Source organism: Artemia sp. Qi Xiang Cuo, chromosome 3 (assembly GCF_049724085.1).
Source record: "Artemia sp. Qi Xiang Cuo chromosome 3, ASM4972408v1, whole genome shotgun sequence".
Taxonomy (NCBI): domain Eukaryota; kingdom Metazoa; phylum Arthropoda; class Branchiopoda; order Anostraca; family Artemiidae; genus Artemia; species Artemia sp. Qi Xiang Cuo.
Genome location: NC_142796.1, coordinates 75,270,039 through 75,293,018, shown reverse-complemented (window position 1 = coordinate 75,293,018; position 22,980 = coordinate 75,270,039). Strand labels below are relative to the sequence as shown.

The following is a 22,980-nucleotide window of genomic DNA, read 5'->3' as shown; positions in this document are numbered from 1 at the left end:
ATCTCGATCAGAAAACAAATCTGGTTGTGTGTTTTTTTTTTCTTTTTTTAATACAAAAACGGGACTCATTTTAGGAAATCACCTTAAATGCATTTATTTCATTTTGAGTTTGTGGTATTAAATAAAAAAACACATTTTTTCCGCTGAAATTAGGAAGCAACATTGAAACTTAAAATGAAACGACATCATTCCGAATATGAGGAGGCTGTCCCCTCTCAAATCCCTCACTCATTACTCCAAGGTTTGTTTGTACTTTAAAAAAATATGTTTATTCCATTAAACGAAAAGTTGAACTTTAGCATAAAGAGCAAGGGATTGAGGAGGGGTAACAAGAGCAAGGGATTGAGGGTAACCCCTTGGGATAAGAGCAAGGGATTGAGGAGGGATTGAGGAGGGGTCAATTACGGAATGATTTCAGTTCATTTTAAGTTCTAACGCTGCTCCTTTCTTTCGGTTGAAAAAACTTGTTTTTTTTTATTTAATTTCTGATCGTTTTTCAAATCCTACTGGGAAATCCCCATCCTCTTTCCGTGGAAAATTCCACCTCATGGGGAACACTTCCCGTGTAAAATCCCCCAATCGTGAAAAATTCCGTACGTTTCCAAATGAAAAATATTATACGTGAACAACGAACAAATTGCATAACCTATAGCCGTTTCCCCATGGGATATGGAGGTCAGGTCATCATCAGAGGCATATTTATTGGACCTTTCAACTATTTTGAACAAAATGACTATCTCAAAATTGTTATCGGTCTTTTGGGGAAAATGAGCGTGAGAGGGGGTCTATTTGCCCTCTAATCTTTTTGGTCACTTAAAAAGGGCATTCTAACTTTTAGTTTCCGTTTGAATTAGCCCTCTCCGACATTCTAGGACCAATGGTTCGATACGATCACCCCTGTTGAAAAAATAGGTTTAATATTGCTCTTAACTTTTCTTGGAAGAACCTTTTCTTTCGGAAAAGGTTTTATTTTAATCAACTACTTACAAAGGGCCTAGATTTTCAGATGTTTATTCGAATGAGCTCTTTTCTTAAAAAGCTAGCATTATAGACTATGGATGATTGGATACACGGTCATTCTTCTCTGGAAAACTAAGAAATTCCATATTCTGTTGATAGGGGCTTTAGGGTTCTCGTACATATCAACTTTATTCGCATAATTTCCATCTAGACAACACATTTTTTTGGGGAATTCAATTCCTGTTTCTAAAATTTTTCAAATTTTATGTGCTAATTGCTTTTGATAAGAAACTTTAAAATTAATTAATTTTACATTTTTAGAATCAGCATAAACAATAGAATTTGTTGTTGCAAATATTTAATTTCATTTTTTTTTTTTAGAGTTTTGGTTTCCGCTAACAAGGGTCGCTCTTCACTTACTGTTCATTACTATAACTATGAGCTGTTTGATCCAAGACTAGTAAAATGTGAGGAAGCTACTATTCCCTCCTTCAGCACCCGTTTATTAAATTAAGGGCTAATTGAATATTCGTACAAGAACAGAAAATGATAATCGCCCTCTAAGAAAGTGTAGGCTACTCCTACAAATATTGATCAGGAGCTAGGAAAGTTATGAAATATCAAACATTGATTGTAAGCTCATCATTTCCACGTTTTTAGAGTGAATTCTTCAAACAAATCATTTTAATAAGGGCGCCTCCCATGGACACCGGCGGAGGAGCAAGGGGCAATACCTCCCTGGAAACAAAACAGTTTTAAAAAACGTTTATAAACAGGAAAATGAGAAATATTCCTAGTGAGAGATGAGAATAAACTTACAAGCCATCTATTACTCAAATAAAGAAATTCTCTTCGTTCTTTTTTACTGCAAAACATTAGAGTAGTTAATGCATATTAATCCTAGAAAATGAAAATTAATAAAATACACACAGCAGTTTAAATTCTGACTTACCAATGGTTCTGCATTGTAATGAGGCTCTGGTTTGAAGTGCACTTCATTCTGACAGGTGTTGGGTTTTGGTTTCCCACTGAAATTTGAGCCACTCGGGCTCAAAAACACTAAAATTTCAACCCAAGCTAGTGCAATTAAGATATACCAAACATTTCTTTCAATACTGCTTATACTAATCTTATTAGACATCCTTAGATTCTTCATGGTACGCAAAACTGTACTGCCTCAGTTCCAGACGTTAAAAAACTGAATCTTCTGGTTTGACGAGAACCCAAATACAGTTGAATGTACTTGCTTTTTATTTTGCATGTGAAAATAGGAACCGTTGTGGCAGAGTGGTTTAATTTAGTCGCGCAAAGTGAAAGGTATAACATTTTTTGGCGAGTGTTTTTTTTTTCGGGGGAGGGGGTCTTCGTCTTATTTTTCTGTTTCCATCAGCAGTTATTTTCTCTTGGGAAATAACCGACGTTATTCAGCATTTTTATTTCAACATTCGTGTTCTGCCTTTCAAAATATTCTGTTTTAGGTGGCTCGCTTTGCAAAAATAGCCCTATACAACTGAAAACTAGCCTCTTTATATTGTTGATGTGAAAAAAGTCTGAATTTGAAGTCAATATGTGGTAAAAGGAAATACTTTTGACTGCGTATGCCGGGTATTTGGTCTTCCGGGTATCTTAGGGTGTTTATGGTTTTTCCAACGTTCGCTAAAATAAATTAAGGCATACTGCCAAATACCAGATGACCTGTTTTTATAACAGAAATGAATTTCACATACAACCTAAGGAGGTAATTCTGTATTTTTCCTTCGCGAATAAGGTAATTATTACAAACAAACAAATTTCTAGGCCAGTTCGTTCAACTTGCTGTCTTTTCAAACGAATTTTTAGACTAATTTATTTGTTTTCAAACAAATAATTTTGCTGTAACATTATGATGAATTTTGACTTGTCATAGCCCTTGTCATGGGCGAAAGTGCTTTAAAAGAAAAGGCAGGATGTAAATTCTGCCCTTTTAAAGAATGGCACCTTAAGTCAAAAATTAAAGTTGAAAAGAACACCCATGTCAGACAGGGAGAGCTACGATTAGGGACGTACGCAGGGAGTATCCGGATAGGCTACAGGGAGTATCCGGACGTACCTGAAGTCTCAAGATTTGTTTTTTATTTTCCAATAATTTTACGTACCTGAAGTCTCAAGATTTGTTTTTTATTTTCCAATAATTTTCTGATTTTTCTCACAGAATAATGGGTTTGAAGGATTTGGCCCCCCCAAAAAAACAAATTCGTGCGTAAGTGCATGGCTACGATCTATATACACCGGAGTTAGGAGGGGGGATTATGGCTCGGTAAAAAAATTTGCTTGTATCAAAACTAGACAAACTACAAATTCAGCAAAAACCGTCGGAAAATATTTTAAAAATCGTAGAAAAATGTATATTTTCCATGGAAGGGAGGAGGTACACGGAACTATGGGTTCCCTCTCTCTGTTTAGACATTAGGCATATCTATCATTCTGCATTGAAAGGGATATATACCCTTGTGTGGTGGAGATTTAGCAACGGAAGTGGTTTTCAAAAGCCATTAGTTGGTCAGAATTAGTACGCTTTCGTCTAATCAGCATGTTCATCAGTTTATTTTAATCTCCAGTCTATATTGTTTTCAAGCCTCTTTTTTTAGAGTTGTAAATATTCTGGACATAGGTTGATCTTTACTTTTTGTTTATTAACTAAAAATGCTTAAAAATTGAGCTTGTATATCTAAGACTTGCAAATAAGAGGAAAACTAAGTTAAATACAGTTTACTTGCGGGTGCACTTGCGGCTGCTTCCAAATACACCACTCGTTTCAAATAATATTTCTCAATTAAGTTTTTCAGCACAAATAAAATCCGGACAATTTCATCGTATGTTTTCTTATACATTTGAAGTTGAAGTATCAGTTGCAAAGCTCCCGTTTATTTGCAGAACAATTTATTCTTTCACAAAAATACACGACAACTCTACCTATAGGTTGGTACATATGCATATCAAACGTGAATACCGTTAATAAAGTCCCTTCTCGCATCTCCCAAAAATAAAATAAAAAATAGCTACTAGATCCAATTTAAACTAGCTTTAACAACCTTGAAATCAAATTTACTCTACTGGACCCAGCTTCAAGAAGGAAACGCGAATGCTGAGACTTTCGCAAAGGCCCATCAGTTAGCAGGCTCAATGGAGCAAGGACAGTTTCTGACCAGTTTATTCGTAGCAAAAGAACTGTTTGGTCTTACGCTGGCGCTGTGTAAAATTCTTGAAGCTGTTGACTGTGACTTGGCGCTTGCATGCGTTCATGTTGAAACTGTGGTGCAGACAGTTGTGGGCCTACGCGAAGACGCAGACTCTTCGGTCGACTCGTTTTATTCAAAAATTGATGATTTTGGCAGAGATCTGAAGATAGAATTAGCGTTTCCAAGAGTTAGTCGTCGTCAAAACGACCATTATGACATCGGTTCGCCGAAAGAAGCGTACAGAGATTCCATATACATTCCATTCATGGACTACTTCATGTCAGAACTCAAGGAGAGATTTACGGTGCATCGTACAATTTTGACAACTTTAAGTGGCTTCATAAGTCCGAACTTAGACAAAAGAAACTTGTCTGACGCAGAAATCAGTGAGAGTACTGATATTTACTCCGATCTTTTACCAGAGCCAGATACACTAAGCCACGAACTGAAATTGTGGAAAACGAAGTGGCAGAACGTTAAAAACAAAGAAAGACCAGTCTCGGCTTTGGCTGCACTTGATAGGTGCAATGTTGATTTCTTTCCAAACATCAACCGCCTTCTTACAATTGTAGCTACTTGGCCTGTTTCAACTGTTACACCCGAAAGGACTTTCTCTACCTTGCGACGGCTTAAGACATGGCAGCGAAATGCAACCGGTGAAGAAAGTTTGACAGGTCTAGTGTTACTGTCAGTGCACAGGAATATTGCTATTGACACTGATACAGTTATTGAAATGTTCGCAACTCAAAATACACGTCGAAACGATTTTTTTCTGTGAATTCATTTTGTAACTATCAAGTTTCTTAACTTCAATATACAGTATTTTATGTTCCTATCTATTGTCTTCTTTTACAGTTAGACATGGATTAGGTCCGACCCGAAGAGAACCCCCCCCTCCCCCGAAATAATTTCCTAGATACGGCCTTGGTAGAGGACCTATGAATAGAAATGCAAATTGGGAGAATGATATCAAGATAGTGCTAGAAAATCAAATAATCCAAAAATGGAGCGAGGAGATAATGAAATCGGAAACATTAAAGTTTTATAAAGATGTTAAGGCAGTTTATGGGCAGAAGTTCTACCTTAAGCTGAATTAACCAGCTAGATATCTGACTCGGTGGATGCAGCTCACGATTAATTGCCTGTCAATTAGCGCAAGATTTAAAAGATATTCAAAAGAAAGATGTTCCATTGAAATCAGATATACTTGCCCGCATTGCAAAGTTAAACAGGAGGATTTGGTGCATTGCTTGAGCCGGTGCCAGGGGCTCTCTAATATAAGGGAAGGGATATTTGAAAACAGTGAGTTGATACTTCCAGGTGTCTTAAATAGTAGGTCGCCTCAGTTTATTTGTAGAATAGCAAGATATCTGGATATTTCACTTACTTACCTTAGACCTTAGATCCTTCTGTGCCTCCAGAGGCGCTTAGGGCATCCAAGAATAGTCGCCAGTCATCTCTCATTGCTGCGGCCGCCCAGACATCTTCCCATTTAGGTTGGATTGAGGCATTGAGGTTTGTGATGCAAGCCCGGTAGGTACATTGTAGGGGATTTTTGGGACGTCCTTTTCTTCAGGTACCATGTAGCCGCAACGGAAGGAGGGACTTTAGTAGTCAAGTTTCAGGCGGACGGATCATGTGGCCGAGGTATCTCCACTTCCTATATTTGATCACTTTGGTTACCAGTGACCGAGATGCCTTCTGTTGCATAGTAGCGTTTGTTACTTTTTTGGACCAGTGGATATTTAGAATGCGCCTTAAGCAAATGTTTTCAAACGCGAAAAGTTTCTTTTCAAGTATTTGATCTATGTGCCAAGTTTAAGAACCATAGCAAAGTGTTGAGAGGATGTTGCTGTTGAACAGCCTCAGCTTGAGTCGGAGAGAGTACTTCTGGCTGCGCCAAATTTGAGACAGTTTACTGAAAGATGTATTAGCCCGGCCGATTCTTAACTTGACTTCTCGCTGACACGATTCTGAATTGTGGATGGTACTTCCTAAATACTTGAACTCTACGACTTGCTCTATCGTTTGGTTGTTGCATCGTAGGTCGATTTCACTTACTAAAAAACCTAAATGTAGTGTTTCATTTAAGTGTTTTTTGATGATGGCTGATGCAAGTTCATTATATTGTGATTTTTTCTGATATGATTGCTGATGTAATTTTATGATATTTGTGCCTTTTTTTGCCTTCATGGCCATAGTTGTGGCTTTAAAATACACTTATCTATCTATAGAATTGTAAAAACTAGCGCTTTACTAAAAACTGAGCTTGCTTACAGTTTTTAGAGGATTAACTGTATTCTAAAAGTTATTGATATACTCGTCGGTAAAAAACCAGTGACAAAGTCATAAATTATTCTTTGATTTTTGCAGACTATTAATGGAACTTAGTAGAATTTTCCACTCCTAACAGGACATTCTGTTTTTTTTTTAAGTCGGTTTTCTATTTTCAGCAAAGCGCTAATTTTTTTTAGATTTCTACAGATATTGCAAAATATCACAAATTATTCTTTGATTTTTGTAGGCTAGTAATAGAATTTGGTAGAATGTTCTACTCCTAAGAGGACATCCTGTTTTTTAAGGTCGGTTTTGTTTTTTCAGCAAAGCGCTAATTTTTTATAGATTTCTACAGTTATTGCAAAATTAGCAAAGCGCTAATTTTCTTAGATTTCTACAGATATTGCAAAATATCACAAATTATTCTTTGATTTTTGCAGGCTGGTAATAGAATTTAGTAGAATTTTCTACTCTTAAGAGGACATCTTGTTTTTTTTAGGTCGGTTTTGTGTTTTCAGCAAAGCGCTATTTTTTTTTAGATTTCTACAGATAGTGCAAAATTAGCAAAGCGCTAATGTTTTTAGATTTCTACAGATATTGCAAAATATCACAAATTATTGTTTGATTTTTGCAGGCTAGTAATAGAATTTAGTGGAATTCTCTACTCCTAAGAGTACATCCTGTTTTATTGAGGTCGGTTTTGTGTTTTCAGCAAAGCTCTAATTTTTTTTAGATTTCTACAGATATTGCAAAATATTACGAGTCAGTTTGTATGAGCTCATTTTTTAGATATATCTTGCGTAATCGACAAAGGAATAACTTTTGTTCGTTTCAAGTTTCAACCTGGCTCTATACTTCCATGCGCCAGGTTATACATACTTTTTATATATATACTTTTTATGTATAATACATTTATACATAAATGTTTAAATGAACATTATACATTATATATATATTTTTATAGACTTTTTAGTTATAGGTTATACATACTTTTTATCTAGGATACGGAGTGTATTTACCATTTGGCAGCTTTAAGAGACCTCCCCCAGGCCATATACTTCTTCTCTTAAAATTAATCTGACGTTAAAGAAAATAAGAACAAAAAATATATGATTCAGAAAAAGCTATTGGCAGACAAGTTTATTTAGGATTTCCTTGTTTTTACGTAAATTGGAAGATGAATTGATACCTGAATAATTAGCCAGCCAAAGCCCCAGAATGGCCAATAGAGGGGGCATTTCCAATGAAACTGCCGTTCCTATTTACAGAGTAATAGGAAATAGTCTACACCGCTTGAACAGTTTAGTTGGTCTCGTATGATTTCCTAGACTTAGGTCACCTGCCGGGCGCTTATCGACGTAGAGATTGACACCAACCTCCTCCATCCGCTTCGATCCAGTGTGAGAGTTTTCGCTTCGCTCGGTCTGATGTTTGCTATCGCCAGGAACTCGGACAGGCTGTCGGACAATCGTTTCTTCGGTCGGCCGCGAGGTCGCTTCAGACCGGCTTTCATAGGGTCAAAGTCGAAGATTGTCTTTGCGGGTAAGTGCATGGGCATTGGAAGTAGGTGTCCAAATTTCATGAGAAATTACTTGTTTAAAAAAAAATCACTTATCTTTTTTTTTATTGTAGTTGTTACTGCTATTCTATTTATAAGGGTTAAAGTCGCAGCGAAAGAATTGAAAACATTTCTGATAAAACTTTCTTTAGTTTACAGTGAAATGGAGCCTAATGTACACTTTTTTGAAGGGTATTGTATTTTCGTGTACTATTTTGTTTAAGCATTATCAATTCCTGTTGGAAAACCTGTTTTATCTATCTTATGTCATTGTATTCGCTAGTATTATTGAATATGCAGAGATTAAAATACTTACAACTTAAAAAGACTAAGCTGTATGACTTACAGAAGAACATGCTATAAAGAACTATAATTAATATATTAAAAAATTAAGTCAGACAAAATAAAATTTAGGATTATACCAAGCCATCTCATAACAGTAAAAATCACTCATATTTGCAATTTTATTAAATCTATCAGTACCCATTGCTGCTTGAGAATTAAACCTAATAAATCCATGCTTTTCCAGTTTCCATATTTGCTTGTATTTATAGTAATATCTTTGACGATCTTTTTCGTCCATTGAGAAGTTGTGAGTTTCTAACGCTATTTGCTTGATTTGTTCTGTAACACCTACGAAGAAAAAGAAAACTTAATATGGTCAGCGTTCAGCATTAGATGTTTAAACATATGGAATATATATATATATATATATATATATATATATATATATATATATATATATATATATATATATATATATATATATATATATATATATATATATATATATATATATATATATATATATATATATATATATATATATATATATATATATATATATATATATATATATATATATATATATATATATATATATATATATATATATATATATATATATATATATATATATATATATATATATATATATATATATATATATATATATATATATATATATATATATATATATATATATATATATATATATATATATATATATATATATATAAATAATGTATCTATTGACTTGACAACTAAGACGGCTAGGTAATTTTAGGTTATATATACATATTGGATAGCGTGAATTATATACCAATACACACACACACACACACACATACACACACACACATACAAACACACAGACACACACACACATAGATACACACACACACACACACACACACACACATATACACACACACATATACACATATATATATATGTATATATATATATATATATATATATATATATATATATATATATATATATATATATATATATATATATATATATTGCTTATAATTTACGCTATCCAATGTATATATATATATATATATATATATATATATATATATATATATATATATATATATATATATATATATATATATATATATATATATATATATATATATATATATATATATATATATATATATATATATATATATATTTAGCTTATAATTTTACGCTATCCAATGTATATATAGCCTAAAATTACCTAGCCGTCTTAGTTGTCAAGTCAATAGATACATTATTTTAAAGACAATTTCTTTCAATTTGGTTTTAATTTTCCTGGATGCAAAAAAAAATTTACTGTATTGAGGGTTTTTCTATAGCTCAGGGATATGGCGAATTTAATTAAAATGCCTGTTTTCTTTTGGGCAATGACATTAAAAGGTAAAATAATAGGGTAAGAATTCCAGAAAGAATCAGAAATAAAACCTTACCCCTTTTGCTCTAAGCAAATATGTAGGTTAGAGAGTGATCGATTAAGGAAATGAGAAATGACAACACCTCTTTTAACTTGCGGGGAATGATTGGAATTAAGGTGAAGGTGTCTATTATTTTGTGAGTTTTCTCTATACTGTAAAATCAAGTTTTCAATATAATGGATAATCAAAGGATCTAAATAAGGAATTTTGCAACTTTATCTGCGTCTAATGTAAATGGAAGACTCCTATCTTAAGAAATAAGATGTTGAAGAAAACACTGCTTCGTTTAAGATGTTGAAGAAAACACTACATCACTAGAACTCTTCATTCAGGGATGCAACATAAACTTAATCAGCATTAAAAATATTCTAAACATCTAAAAAGAAAGTCTAACTTCTTTCTCTACCTCTAATGTGAATTTATTTACGCTAACGCTTAAAGAAAAAAGTTTTTCATAGAAAAATAGAGAGGAGAATTAAAACCTGAAAGGTGCAGACGCAGTAATATGATAAGTTGAATCTAAATCAAGTAGAAATGAGGATGAACAATCGATTCAAACCAAAATCAGACAAAAATTACTATAAACAAAGAAGGGCCATTAAATTCTCTACAGGCTAGGGTGTCAATGATACCATTTGTGATTTACTGAAAACGATCTGTATTTTGACTACTGTCTTTTTTAAATATTAAATTAAAAAAATAAGTTTTTTCAACTGAAAGTAAGGAGCAACATTAAAACTTAGAATGAATAGAAATTATTATGTATATGAGGGGGTTCGACCCCTAGTCAATGCTTCACTCTTTATGCTAAAGTTCGAATTTTGTTCTAATTCTTTAAGAATGACCCCCTGAATCACAAAGGCCGTTTAAGTAGGATAAATAGCTCTTTTGAAAGTACTAAAAACACTTTAGCGGAAAGAGCGAGGTATTAACTAGGGGCGTACCCCCTCATATATGTAATAGTTTCTGTTCTTTTTAAGTTTTAATATTGCTCCTTGCTTTCAGTTGAAAAAACTTGTTTGTTTTTTTATTTAATTTCAGATCGTGTTTTAAATAATGCTGGCAAATCCAGCGCCCTCGTCATTGAAATATACCTTCCCCCATGAAAACTCCCTCCATGGAAAAATCCTCCCACGTAACCCCCGCCCCCACCCCCCCTCCACCAGAAAAATCCCCCTTGAAAACGTCTGTATACTTCCCAATAACCAATACTATATGTAAACAATGGGAAAAGTTCATAAATTGCATCCCTTTCCCCGGGGACTTTGGGGGATTAAGGTATCCATAAATACATAGTTATTAGATTTGTCGACTATGCTGAACAATAAGGCTTTCTGAAAATTTTTATCGGGTGACTTTGAGAAAACTTAAAAAGGCCACTAGAACTTTTAATTTTCGTTTGAATGAGCCCTCTCGCAATATTCTAGGACCACTGGGTCGATACAATCACCCCTGGGGAAAAGAACGATCTTTCTTCACCCCTGGGGAAAAGAAAGAATCCGTGATCTTTCTTCTGGCAAAAAATATAAAATTTCACATTTTTGCAGATAGGAGCTTGAAACCTCTACAGTAGGGTTCTCTAATACGCTGAATCTGATGGTATGATTTTCATTAAGATTATATGACTTTCAGGGGGTGTTTACTCCTTTTTCTAAAACAAGGCATATTTTCTCAGGTATAAATATCCGATTCTTTTGGTCTATAATGAAAGAAAGGTTGATGTTGTGCGAATGAAAGATGATAGATTGCCGAAGATTGTTCTTTTCGGCCAGCCATCTAGGGCTAAACGGAAAGCAGGTCGCCCCCGTCGGCGGTGGGGGTACGTCATCAAGAAAGATCGAAAGGACATGGGAACTTCGTGGGTGGAGGTAAAAAGGGAGGCTTTGAATAGATTGGGGTGGAGGAGGAGCGTGCGTAGCTGTGTTGGCCTCAAGCGGCTTAGTGCTGCGATGAGTTGTTAGTAGTAGTAGTAGTATCTATGGTACTAACATTCCGTATTTTAGAGTTTCGTTTAGGATTGTGCCGGGTCGCCCCTTACTTACAATTCGTTACCGCGGACTGTTTGAAATGGGAACAACAAAAAAGGAAAGTGCTATTGATGACTTAAAAATAAGATTTACCACGAATAGGAGTTAGGCTACCGCCTCCTCAAACCCTTTGAAAGGTCACAGTCATTTTTACTCCCTGAGAACAATGTGCATTTCTAATATAGTGTGCTTTTCAGTTGTCAAATCATAAAAAGTAAAGAAGAAGAAAATGTTGTTTAGGTAGTCATTATATGCATAGCTTTTAATTTAATTTATTATTTTAAAAGGACACTTTTTTATAAAAAATTTTCCCTTTGTTTTATTTAATTCAAAAATATAGAAAATTGATGTCCTGATAAAAACTTTTGAAAAAAAAAACATTGATAATTTGTGAAGCAATCTGTAAGTTTTGTGAACCAATATTTTAAAATGTGCAATGAATAAATAATTCATCTATTTGCTTTCTACATATTTGAAATATATTCAAAAGCAAGAACGTATTTATGAGAGTTTATTGGATATCAGACTATGAAACTAGATTGATGTTTCAACTATAGTTAAATATAAAAGAAAAAATTACTGGAAATTGGAGCATTTTTTTTTATTAAAGCTGTAATGATAAAAGTGAAACTATTTAAAATCTCTTTTAAGCCTAAAAATGTGTGCACTTTATAGTTTCCTTCACCTTTAGGACTTACAGAAGTAGATCACAAGCCGCTAGGGAAAAAGTTTTAGGCCCGTTTTCGGATCCATTTCTTAGCAATCCAATGTTTGTATTTTCTTTTTAATGCACATTAGGTTTCCCTTGGCCCAAGAGCTTAGGTGTTCTATTCTCAAACAAACAGAGAAAAAGTTTTTGGGTCCATGGTTGGACCCCTAACGCTGTTTCATCCCAGTTTTCAGTCTGATCGAAAAAACAATATCTTCTGGCCTTTTTTAGGCCTTAATTAGGCGTTCCAAGTACCAAACCTAAAAATTTGCTTCCGCATTAGGGTCCTCTTGGCCCAAAGAATTTGGATTTAGTTTCCACGCCGTTTGAAATAAAAAATTTCTCAGACCTTTTTTCGTACCCCTTTTGGGTAAGCCATTATATTTTTAGTTTTTCTTTCGCATTAGGGTCTCCTTTGCTCATTGTTGTTGAATAGACATAAGTTTCAAGGTACTTAAAAAAAGAAAAAAGTTTTGGTCCAGTTCAGGAGGCTGTGCCCCAACTTAAATTGTGCATATCCGAGCTCCTTTGGAATAAGGACTTAAGGTTGCAAGTTTCAAGACGTTCGGAAAAACAAGGTTTTGGTCTTTTTTTTGGGGCCCATTTTTGGACCAACCCATATTTTGATGCATTGAGATCCACTTGGCTCAAGGACATAGATATATGACTTAAAAGTCGAAAAATTAGTTTTTGACCCGGTTTAGGCTCTATTTTCAACCATCCCTTGTCCCAATCTATTTTTTGTGCTATAGGACCCCCTTTTCCAATGAATAGAAGCAATAAGTTTCAAGCCGATCAGAAAGATATACTTGGCCCATTTTTTGAGGGCGCGTACCTCCACACTTTTTTTCTTATGCGCATTAGGTTCTCTTTACGGCAGTGACTTACAGCCATCAGTTTCAAATAGTAAAGGAAAAAAAGTTTTCAGCTTTTTTATTTGGCTCCATTTTAAGGCCAACCAGTATTTTTCATTTTTGTTGGGCATTGAGGTCCCAAGGACTTGCACATCATATTTATAAAAAAACGTTTTGCCCATTTTATCCCTTGTTGTAGTAGGGGTGTGCTCCCCACTAAAATTTTGTGTGCATTAGAACCCCCTTGGCTGAGGAGTTTACGGATATGAGTGTCGAGACGTTAAAAGACAAGCTTTTTGGAACAATCAGGACTTAGTGAGTTCTTCAAAATGATACGGTAGTCAACGCCGGTTCAACGTGGTCAAGTAAGGTGGGGTGAGGCAGTGGAGTTGTCAAAAGCTCCAGGGTCCAGGAATTATGTGTAGCAGTATTTGATCTTGACCCTGAATCCAGTAAAGCATAAGAGTTTTGCAAAGAGTTCTAATAAATTTCATGAGTTAAGCCTTTTCGCATAATTTGGGGCTCTAGTCCAGTAGTAGCGTGCTCTTCAATTCAAGGCAAGCATGTTACTAAAATTGCATTTTTTTTAGATTTAGCCTTAAAGCTATTATCAGCTAGCTCACAAATCCTTAAATACCAAATTTAATTGGAACAAAAAACCATTTTTCAAACATTTGCTTTAAGTGTTCTAATTTTGGACTTTTATTCTTGCAATACAAGACTTAACTTCGTTATAAGGCAAGTTCAAAAATTATTAAATACTGACTTTGGATGAAATCAGACACCATTCGTGAAACTTGTGCTTAGTTTGTTTTATTGCGAATTAAATAATTCTCACTTAGTACCGTTATATACCTAGATCAATCCCTTAATAAACTTACTTAGAATGAACATGAGTCGAAAGAGGCAGAACATTTCAAGTTTGATGACGTTCAGGAGGGGGAGGGGGGTTAAAAGGAGAAAGGCCCGAAGTTTTTCCCATAGATTATACACATTGGACATCTTACCTTGAATCCGATACCAAGAAGGTATGGCATGTGAAAAATTTATATATGTATTTAGTGGTATTGATTTAAGACAGCCATATTTTAATTTGCATTGACCATACTTAGAGCCCTCCAATCACTCATATCATAAACCCTTGAATGGTGAATTTCAGCTAGGAGGGATAAGCCCAGTACATAAAAAATTTGTACTTAGCAAGTTTTGATGTTGAAGTCTGTACTGGATAACTAGCCTTAGATATACAATCAGCAGGCTCATCAACTTTAAAATGTTGCGCCCCTTCATGAACGCAAGGTACATGGTCTAGTTTCCCTCTGAGGTTCTTTCTAGTCATTTTCCATTCCTTGTTAAGTGCTTGAACAATACCGATGTGTTTATTTTATAGTTACATTTGTATACATTTCCCCCTAAAACGCTTAGGGAATAGACCCTGTCAAGTAACACATGGTATATCCACTTCTGAAGTTTAAACTCCAGTCGGGAGCACTGAAGAAGTTTTATCCATATTGAAGGGATATATTTCTCCAATTTAACCTTTGCTTAATCATAGCAATATTACCCCCCCTCCTTTCCTCTCCAGTACGTACCAAGTGGGCCCCTGAGCCTCAAAAGTATCGAAGACGTAGAGTACATATCGTTTACCAAAGAGGGCCAGAGACGTACAGCATCACTATTTGTCGGAGTGTGTACTGCAAACCAAAGGTAAGAATCACCGACAAAAGGAGGCACTGTTTATCAAAGAATGTAGGAAACGGAGCATATGCACTATTTACCTGAAGAGGTCAGAGACTGAGCGAGCACATTGCTGACTTAAAGAGGGTTAGAAACGTAGCGTACTCTCTGTTAGCCTAGGGAGGGTAAAGCATAGCATATATTAAATATGTAACTTAACATAGGTACCTCTCCCCCCTAAACCCCAGAAAACTAAAGTTTTAAAATTTTCGATGTTATGACGGGTCGAGGTTCTGACGGATTTTTTGTCGATGCTATGACGGATTTTGTACTGCTCCTGATGTTCGTGCTCCTGAAGGTTCGATGTTATGACGCCTTCCTGATCTGCACCTGTCATACCACCTCTGAAGGCATATCCATTCGACCTTTCGACTGTTTTAATTAAAATGACTACAGTAGACTGAAGTTTTGATATGATGCCTTGTTCAGCTACAGAAGCCGTCGAGGCACTGAAAATTCAAGTTAAAGGTCCATTTACTTCCATAAGATAACAATAACAAAAACAATATCCCAAAGGGCTCAGTGGCCCGTATTTGGGAAACGTTATTTTGTAATAAATAAATAATTTTACTTGGAATCAACATACTAAACAACGCCTAAATATAAATCTATAAGGAAAATAAATCAACTAACCGACAGTCCCCACAAAACAAGCGACCCTCCTATCACCCAAAAATAAAAAATAATTTAAAATTGTCTACGTCATCGAGGTTACAATACCAGCAAAACAACAACCCCAAAAATAAAACCACAAAACAACTAAAAATGATTTAATATTTTCCCTTAATAAGAAACCTTTCATCTGTCTCTTAAAGGAGCCAAGTGTTCGTGACTGCTGGATCTCCAGCAGGAACCAAGTTCCAAGCGCGTCCCACAGTCACGGCCAGACCGAAATCTGAACGAACCGAGGGATTAGCCGGAATCATCACACCCTCCCAGTTTCGAATTGTGTAAAAATTTACTTCGCTTACTAGTTTAAGTGGTCCAAAAAAACAACATGGGAGATCTCCGTGGAAGTATTGATATGCCAACGAAGATAGAGATATAACATGAATATCTTTAATCTTAAGGTGATCAGCAGGAGTGTGTATACTCGACTGGAGAGCTCTTGCCGCTTTCTCATGAAGATGATGAACAGGAGAAAGTACAAAAGAAAATGTAGACATTCACAGAGATGAAAAGTAACATATATAAGGGTAAATGAGAGAGAAATTTTAAAGACAGACGATAGCAAAAGAAAATAAACACTTTAATTTTCGGATGATTCCAAGTCCACAGGAAATTTTCACTCTTATTACTTGAACATGCCACTTAAATGACATATTTTGATCCAAAAGAACTCCCAGGAATCGCACATATCGATCCAAGGGCGACTTTTGAAGCCTCTTGGTGTACGAAGCTCAGTAATTGTGGGGCACCTCACACCTGTACAAGAAAAAATAAGAAGGTACGACTTTTTTACATTTAAAGCTAGTTGATTTATGTCAAACCAATTGAGTATCTTCTCAGTAATTGCTTGAAGCTTTAGAATGAGGGAAATAGAAGATTTCACCCCTCCCCCGAGGGGTAAAATGTATAGGCCTGCATGGAAGAAGCAACACTCTTTACTAAATCGAGTGTATTGTGTTAACGTTGAAGCTATTGACTATTCAGCCGGCTGGAGAGAAGGGTTTTCACTTTTGTTGTAGAGAATCACTAGTAATTTTTTAAACTTCACGGGAACTTTTCCTCTCGAATTCACGATCTCCATACCCGAAAAAGCTCCAAATTTTCATCTCTCTCCATTGTTGAACTAGAGATCATTGATCACGAAAAGACCACACAAATAACAAACTGTAGTGCTGATTCGCAACACAATTCATGTTAAACGAAATGGATTGAAATACATCATTTCGATTAAAAAAATAAAAAAATAAAAAAATAAAAAGAATCCGCACATTACCTGTTTCAATCATATTTGGGATAGCTTCATATTCAGACTCTTCAATGTCCAGCTTAATGAAGTCAAGTATGCGATTTTCGTGACCGAGAAGCTTCATAATAGATCTCAAAGTTTTCATCTGCCAGCCGTTTGCATTTACTTCGTCTTTACCTTGGAGACCTAAAAAATACCAAAATTTCAATGACAGGCATGTAGTTTTAAGTTAACATTAAATAAAAAGGAAGGTTTTTTCAACTGAAAATAAGAAGCAAGATTAAAACTTAACACGAATAGAAATTATTCCGTATATGAGGGGGGTTGCCCCATCCTTAATACCTCGCTCATTACGCTAAAGCTGGACTTTTTCTTCCAATTATTTAAGAATGACTGCTGAAACACAGGGGTCGTTTAATTAGAATAATCAGCTTTCTTAAAAATTCTAAAAAAAAAACTTTAGCGTAAAGAGCGATGTATGAGGAGTGGCATTCACGGTAATTCAGCTACAGCTGAGAGTATTTCATACTCTCAGTTTTATATGTAGGATTGTAGGGCATATTAGGGATATAGACTATTGATAGACTATTTGAATTATCCTTACTCCATGCCTAACTACCTTAGTATATCTGTCTTAGTATATTTAGATAGAATATCTATCAACAAGCGAAATGAATAATTTTTAACGTAATTCTGAATAAGTCTATTCCAGCTTTGTCTCTCACTGAGACAGGGGCGCATCTAGAGAAAAATATTTGGGGGGGGGGGGGGAATATGACAAGGGTGCCAATAAGCAAAATCTTGGGGGGGGGGGGATTTGACAAGAGTGTCAGTAATTGACCTAATTGACAAATTTATTTTTAAAAATGAGTGAAAAACAGAAGAAAACAAGGAACAAGGACATCAGAAAAACCTCGGTGGGGTGAGGTCCCCCCGCCTCCCCCTGGACCTGCCATTGCATTGAAACTATTTGTCTTGTTGTTTTACACTTTTCCTGAAGTTATTTTTTAGGCTTCATGGATTGTACTGAACCATAGTCAAAAAAGTATAGCCTACTCTAGGCAACTCTTTACATTTACAACCCACTAAACAGAAGGAAAAAGATTGGTGTGCTGTAGCAGCTGATAACTAACAAAAGAAAAAATTGCGTTGTTAATCATGGGCGTAGGGAGGAGGCAGGGGGGGCTGCTGCCCCCCCCCTAGACCTTTAAATTTACATTAGATATGGCTGAAAAAGCAGATGGTTGGAAAAGCAGTTGATAAAAGGCCCTCCATCACACTATCGACTGCCTCCCCCTAGACAATATGCTGCCTACGCCCATGTTGTTAATTTGCGCAGTTGGTTTCAGCATAATTAATTTAAGCAAGCGCCTTTCAGTAGTGAGCTTGACCATGTACCCTTTCTAAATCTTTAGGACTTGGTGTAAAAAAAAGAAATAAAACACTTGATTATTTCTACCTAAAAAATGGCAAGTTGACAACTCAGTTCTCACATAGCATTGCGGATCCCCCTAACCCAGTGGTGGTGGATTTGCAGTGCTAAGTGAGAACTTAGTTGCCAACTTGTCTTTTTTGAGGGAGAAATAATCAGTTGTTTTGACACCCAGTCCTAAAGATTTGGAAAGAGTACATGGTTAGATTTGGGTGGTGGCTGTACTCCTCTCTCCCGACCTCCATTAACAAAATCCTTAGCTTTCATTAAGCTAATGCCAGAATCCCGCTTAATTTTCTAATGACTTCAAGCAGTGTCTTACTTTTTAGGAACTTTCTTATGTCTTATATAAATTAAGATTAAAGCTTGATGCGAATTATAGTCACAGCTGTCGATAAAAAGCCAAGATATATGAAATATATCTTTTTTTTGTGATTTCAATTTCATATTGCACTACAGAGGTGGAAATTTGAAATGACTAAATTAATTTGAAAATTAGTATGAACTCTAATTTGTTCACGACTATTACCGCTAAAACTGGTGGCCGGCGTTTACCCCCTCCCCCCGGTGATTACCCTTCGGAAAATACCCCCGCAGAAAATACCCCCGGGAAAATCCCCCCGGAAAATTCCAATCCGTGGAAAATAAGGTTTTCCAAATTTTAGAATTGTATCTAAGTTTAATTTTTTTTAATTTCCACAGGGGGAATGAATTTTGATACTTGTGTACGCCACTCACTCAAGTTTACCATGTGTAAAATTCGAGAACACACCGGTTTTTTCGTTAGTTTCTTCGCTACTTCAGAAAAAAATTTGGGCTATATATTTGCACATTAGGGGGGGGGGGGTAAAGTAGGCACTATTGTTCTGCATATTATGAGGTAAGAATTATTTTCTGACTTCAAACTATCCAAATACTTTACCCCCCTTCTTATGTGCAAATATACAGCCCAAATTATATATTTCCCATATATTCTGTCACTTGCCTTTGTCTTGTCTCGCGCTAAGCTAAAAAAAACTAACGAAGAAACCGGTTTTGTTCTCGAGTTTACACAGCGTAAACTTCAGTGAGTTGCTCACAATACACAAGTACCAAAACTCCTTCCCCCTACGAAAATTAAAAAAAATAAAACTCAAATAAAATTCTCAAATTTGGAAGGCCTTCTTTCCCACGGGGGGGGGGGGGGTAATCTCCGGGGGGGTATAGTATTTGGACAGTTTGAAGTCAGAAAGCAATTCTTTCTAGATATATGGCCACTAAGAAATTACAGAGGAATAGCGAGGCATCTGGAAATTTTGTTGACTAAAAAAAAAAAAAAAAAAAAAAAAAAAAAAATCCCAGATAAAGTAAATGTAATGTTTCATTTAAGTGTTTTTTTTCCAATTTTTTTTGTTCTTTTTTCAATGACCGTTTTTCCAAATATTAAGTACTATTATTAGGTTAATGTAGTGTTTCATTTAAGTGTTTTATTATTATTATTATTATTATTTATTGGAAAATCCGTCATACAAAAAAGGAAAAGACGGAGCAATAAGCAAAACAAAAAAAAAGCAATACACATAAACTTAGGAGTTATACATGTGGTTTTTGGTGACGAACGCTGGAGCTAAGATCTAAATCAGCTCCTAGAACAAATTACACAAAACGAAAAAGAAAAACACAATTATACACTGCTCTGTAAGTACGCGACATGTTTCTTTTCTTTTTTTTTAGGCTCCTAAATACTGAAAAAACATAAATAATATGAACATCATTGCATCAAGCCGTAATTGGTAAAAAAAAAAAAAAAAAAAAAAAAAAAAAACAAATAATAAAAAGTTAATTAATTAATATATACAGTATATAATAATATTAACTACTTTAAATTTGACAAGAACCTTTAAAAAAATATACAAGACACTTGCGCCCGCTGGTCTTGAACTCAGATCACTCTCAACAAATGATTCATTTACTCCAATATTCATAAATAACAGAAACTAGGAAATTATTCAATCACGAATCCTTTTACAATTTTGCTTAAAGCAATATGCTTAAAAGAACCGATAATTAATAAACAATTAAATTATTAGTAATATACGCAATATATTATCAAAAAAAAAATTGAGTCAGTTTAAAAACTGCAACAATTACACTAAGCGCGAAAACAAACACTTAAAAAAAAAAAAAAAAAAAAAAAAAAAAAAACACACACACAACAAATACATCTTAACTAATGGGCCAATACTGACGACCAGGTATGATTCAACTTCATTAAACGGGAATTATAAGCACGAATTTGCTTTTCCACAGCTATAATTGGGTCAGCAATGCTGAATTTTCTAATCAGATAAGAATTGCGCGTCCAAGAGGGAAAACGTAAAAGATATTTTGCGAACCGGAAGGAAACTGAACGAATTTTTGACTTGTCAGAATTTGTGAGCATTTTCCAAAACGGTGATATGTTCAGATAGAGTAGTGGAGTTAAAGAGTTAAAAAATTTCGAGACAAGATAGCAGCTCAGCCATAACTAATTAGTTAAAAAAACAGCATAAGATGACACAACTCTGCGCTGAATTTGAAAACGTGACAACTGTTGTATGTGGGTAATTGATAAAACGCTGGGAAGACTGAGGTAGGTAACATGAGCTACTTGCTTAATCCTACTATTTCCGAGAGGAATATCCCTAGGCGACACTTGCTTCCAATTGAAGAATACAACTTCGGACTTTTCAGCATTGAACTGAAGACCTAGTTTTGCATACTCAGATTGTAGCGTTGCGAAAATCTCGCTTATGCGCTGGATAGTGCGGCTCACATTCAGAATGTCGTCTGCATAACATACGAGAGATAAATCAAGACCGGCAAAGATGAATGATGTGGGAACAGATGACTGTGCATCAAGACCTCCATACTTGAAGAGTGAAGGGGAACAAACAACACCTTGACGGGTACCTTTTTTAAAATTGACAAAAATATAAGGGGTTAGTGCGTAGACTTGAGAGCCGTCAGCTTTATCTAATGGATGAATTACTATGCGAACTTTGAGATAATAATACATGTATTGAAGGGTTCTGATGTATGAAGCGCTCACTCCACGTTTTGCTGCATGGAGTAGCATAGCGGCGTGAATGAGAGAGTTGAACGCTTTACGAACATCATGCCCAGCAAACACAAAAGTTTCACCTGATGCATCAGCATCGATCAATGCGTTCGCGACAACCGACAAAGCGTGGGCACAACCGAGACGTGGCTGGAATCCAAATTGGTTAGGTGGAAAATAGCATTTTGCGTTCAGTTGGTCAATGAACAGAAGTTCAAAAAGCTTACAGAAGGTAGTAGCCACTGTTATAGGGCGGAAGGACGAGCACTGTGTTGCGAGTTTACCTTTCTTTGGACTTGGATTGAGATCTCCGATTGAGAAAGAAGACGGTACAATTCCTTGGATAACAATCATCTGCATCAAAAGAGCAATATGGTTTACCAGCAGCTCGCTTCTATACAGAATGTGAGGAGCGCTCACTTTATCGATGCCAGAAGATTTCTTACGTTTTAGGCGTTGGATTGCTCGCAGTACAGAATCAGCTGAAACAACATAATTGTCGGTTGGAGCCCTAAACAGAAATTTATCAAGCTTATCTTCATATTCAGACTGTAGGGCGGCATCTGGTGGGGAGAATTCAGCAGAGAAGTCTGAATTCCATTCGGAATCAGAAATAACTTGAGCAGATAGGCGGGCCCTAGGAGGATCTCTTGATACATTTCTCCAGAAGGAAGGTTGGGACAGAGAAGCTAGCTGGGATGTTTCTTCAACTATGTGGTTCATGTGGATACATAGTTCTCTTGCAAACTTTCTTTTGGTAGAAAGACGAATGTCAGAAACCCAGCCAGAGCGAGGACGGTCGCACTGGAGCCGCAAATGGTACCAAAATTTGGATTTTCTCCAAGCTTTACCTAAGCTTGGATTACTGGAACAATGCTTCGTAATACCCCGACGTATACGCTTAAGAGGTATACTAGATTTTTCTGCGCATCGCAGAGCATGGCAAATTTGTGAAAGATAGATATCTAGCAACATCCGTATTTCATTTGCATCAACTTGCGGATTTTCCATGAGCAGCTGGAACGGAACATGAATTTTATGTAGGACAGAATTAGTTACTGCAGTAAAAAGATCATCTTGGATATTTTCCCAATCCCTGTAAAATTGGGCGTGGGGCTGAGGTGGCTGTGTAGTGGGAGAAGACTGAGAAGAAGAACAATAAGTAGATACAGATATTGGAAGGTGGTCTGATAGTTGGAAATCAGTAACGACGTGAACAGGTGACACTTGGAGATTTATAGAAGAAACTGCATGGTCAAGGTTCGACACGTGACTTGAATGGTGTGTGTAGGTGTAATCAACATCTTTCGGCAATATCCTAAGCCAATCGTCAAAAATACCAGACAAAATAGAAGTACGCAATAACGAAGCGTCAGTTAAATTACAGTTAAAATCTCCTATAATAATACAACACTTACATAACAAGCGAATCTTTGAATGGCAAGACCATAGTTTCTCACACGCAGACGTAAATAAAAATTCCG

The 22,980-nt window shown here is 35.7% G+C and overlaps 2 protein-coding genes across 2 annotated transcripts in view; one reads left to right on the top strand and one right to left on the bottom strand.

Moving 5' to 3' along the window:
* Nucleotides 1–4,122: 4,122 nt before the first annotated feature.
* LOC148954533 (52 kDa repressor of the inhibitor of the protein kinase-like) lies at nucleotides 4,123–4,956 on the top strand. Its single transcript, XM_089086316.1, has one exon. It carries the CDS (start codon nucleotides 4,123–4,125, stop codon nucleotides 4,954–4,956), a length of 834 nt encoding a protein of 277 aa, XP_088942442.1.
* A 3,417-nt stretch (nucleotides 4,957–8,373) lies between these two features.
* LOC148954532 (putative methyltransferase-like protein 24) overlaps nucleotides 8,374–22,980 on the bottom strand; it is a 42,247-nt gene continuing 27,640 nt past the window's right edge. Inside the window, exons 3-4 of the mRNA XM_089087133.1 lie at nucleotides 17,013–17,171; nucleotides 8,374–8,646 (exon numbers count right to left, since the gene is read on the bottom strand). Coding sequence (XP_088943259.1) covers nucleotides 8,408–8,646; nucleotides 17,013–17,171 — 398 coding nt within the window. The 3' untranslated portion in view covers nucleotides 8,374–8,407. The remainder of the gene's footprint in view (nucleotides 8,647–17,012; nucleotides 17,172–22,980) is intronic.

Coding starts and splice junctions, on each gene's coding strand:
- LOC148954533 (XM_089086316.1), top strand. CDS start 4,123: ATGGAGCAAGGACAGTTTCTGACCAGTTTATTCGTAGCAAAAGAACTG.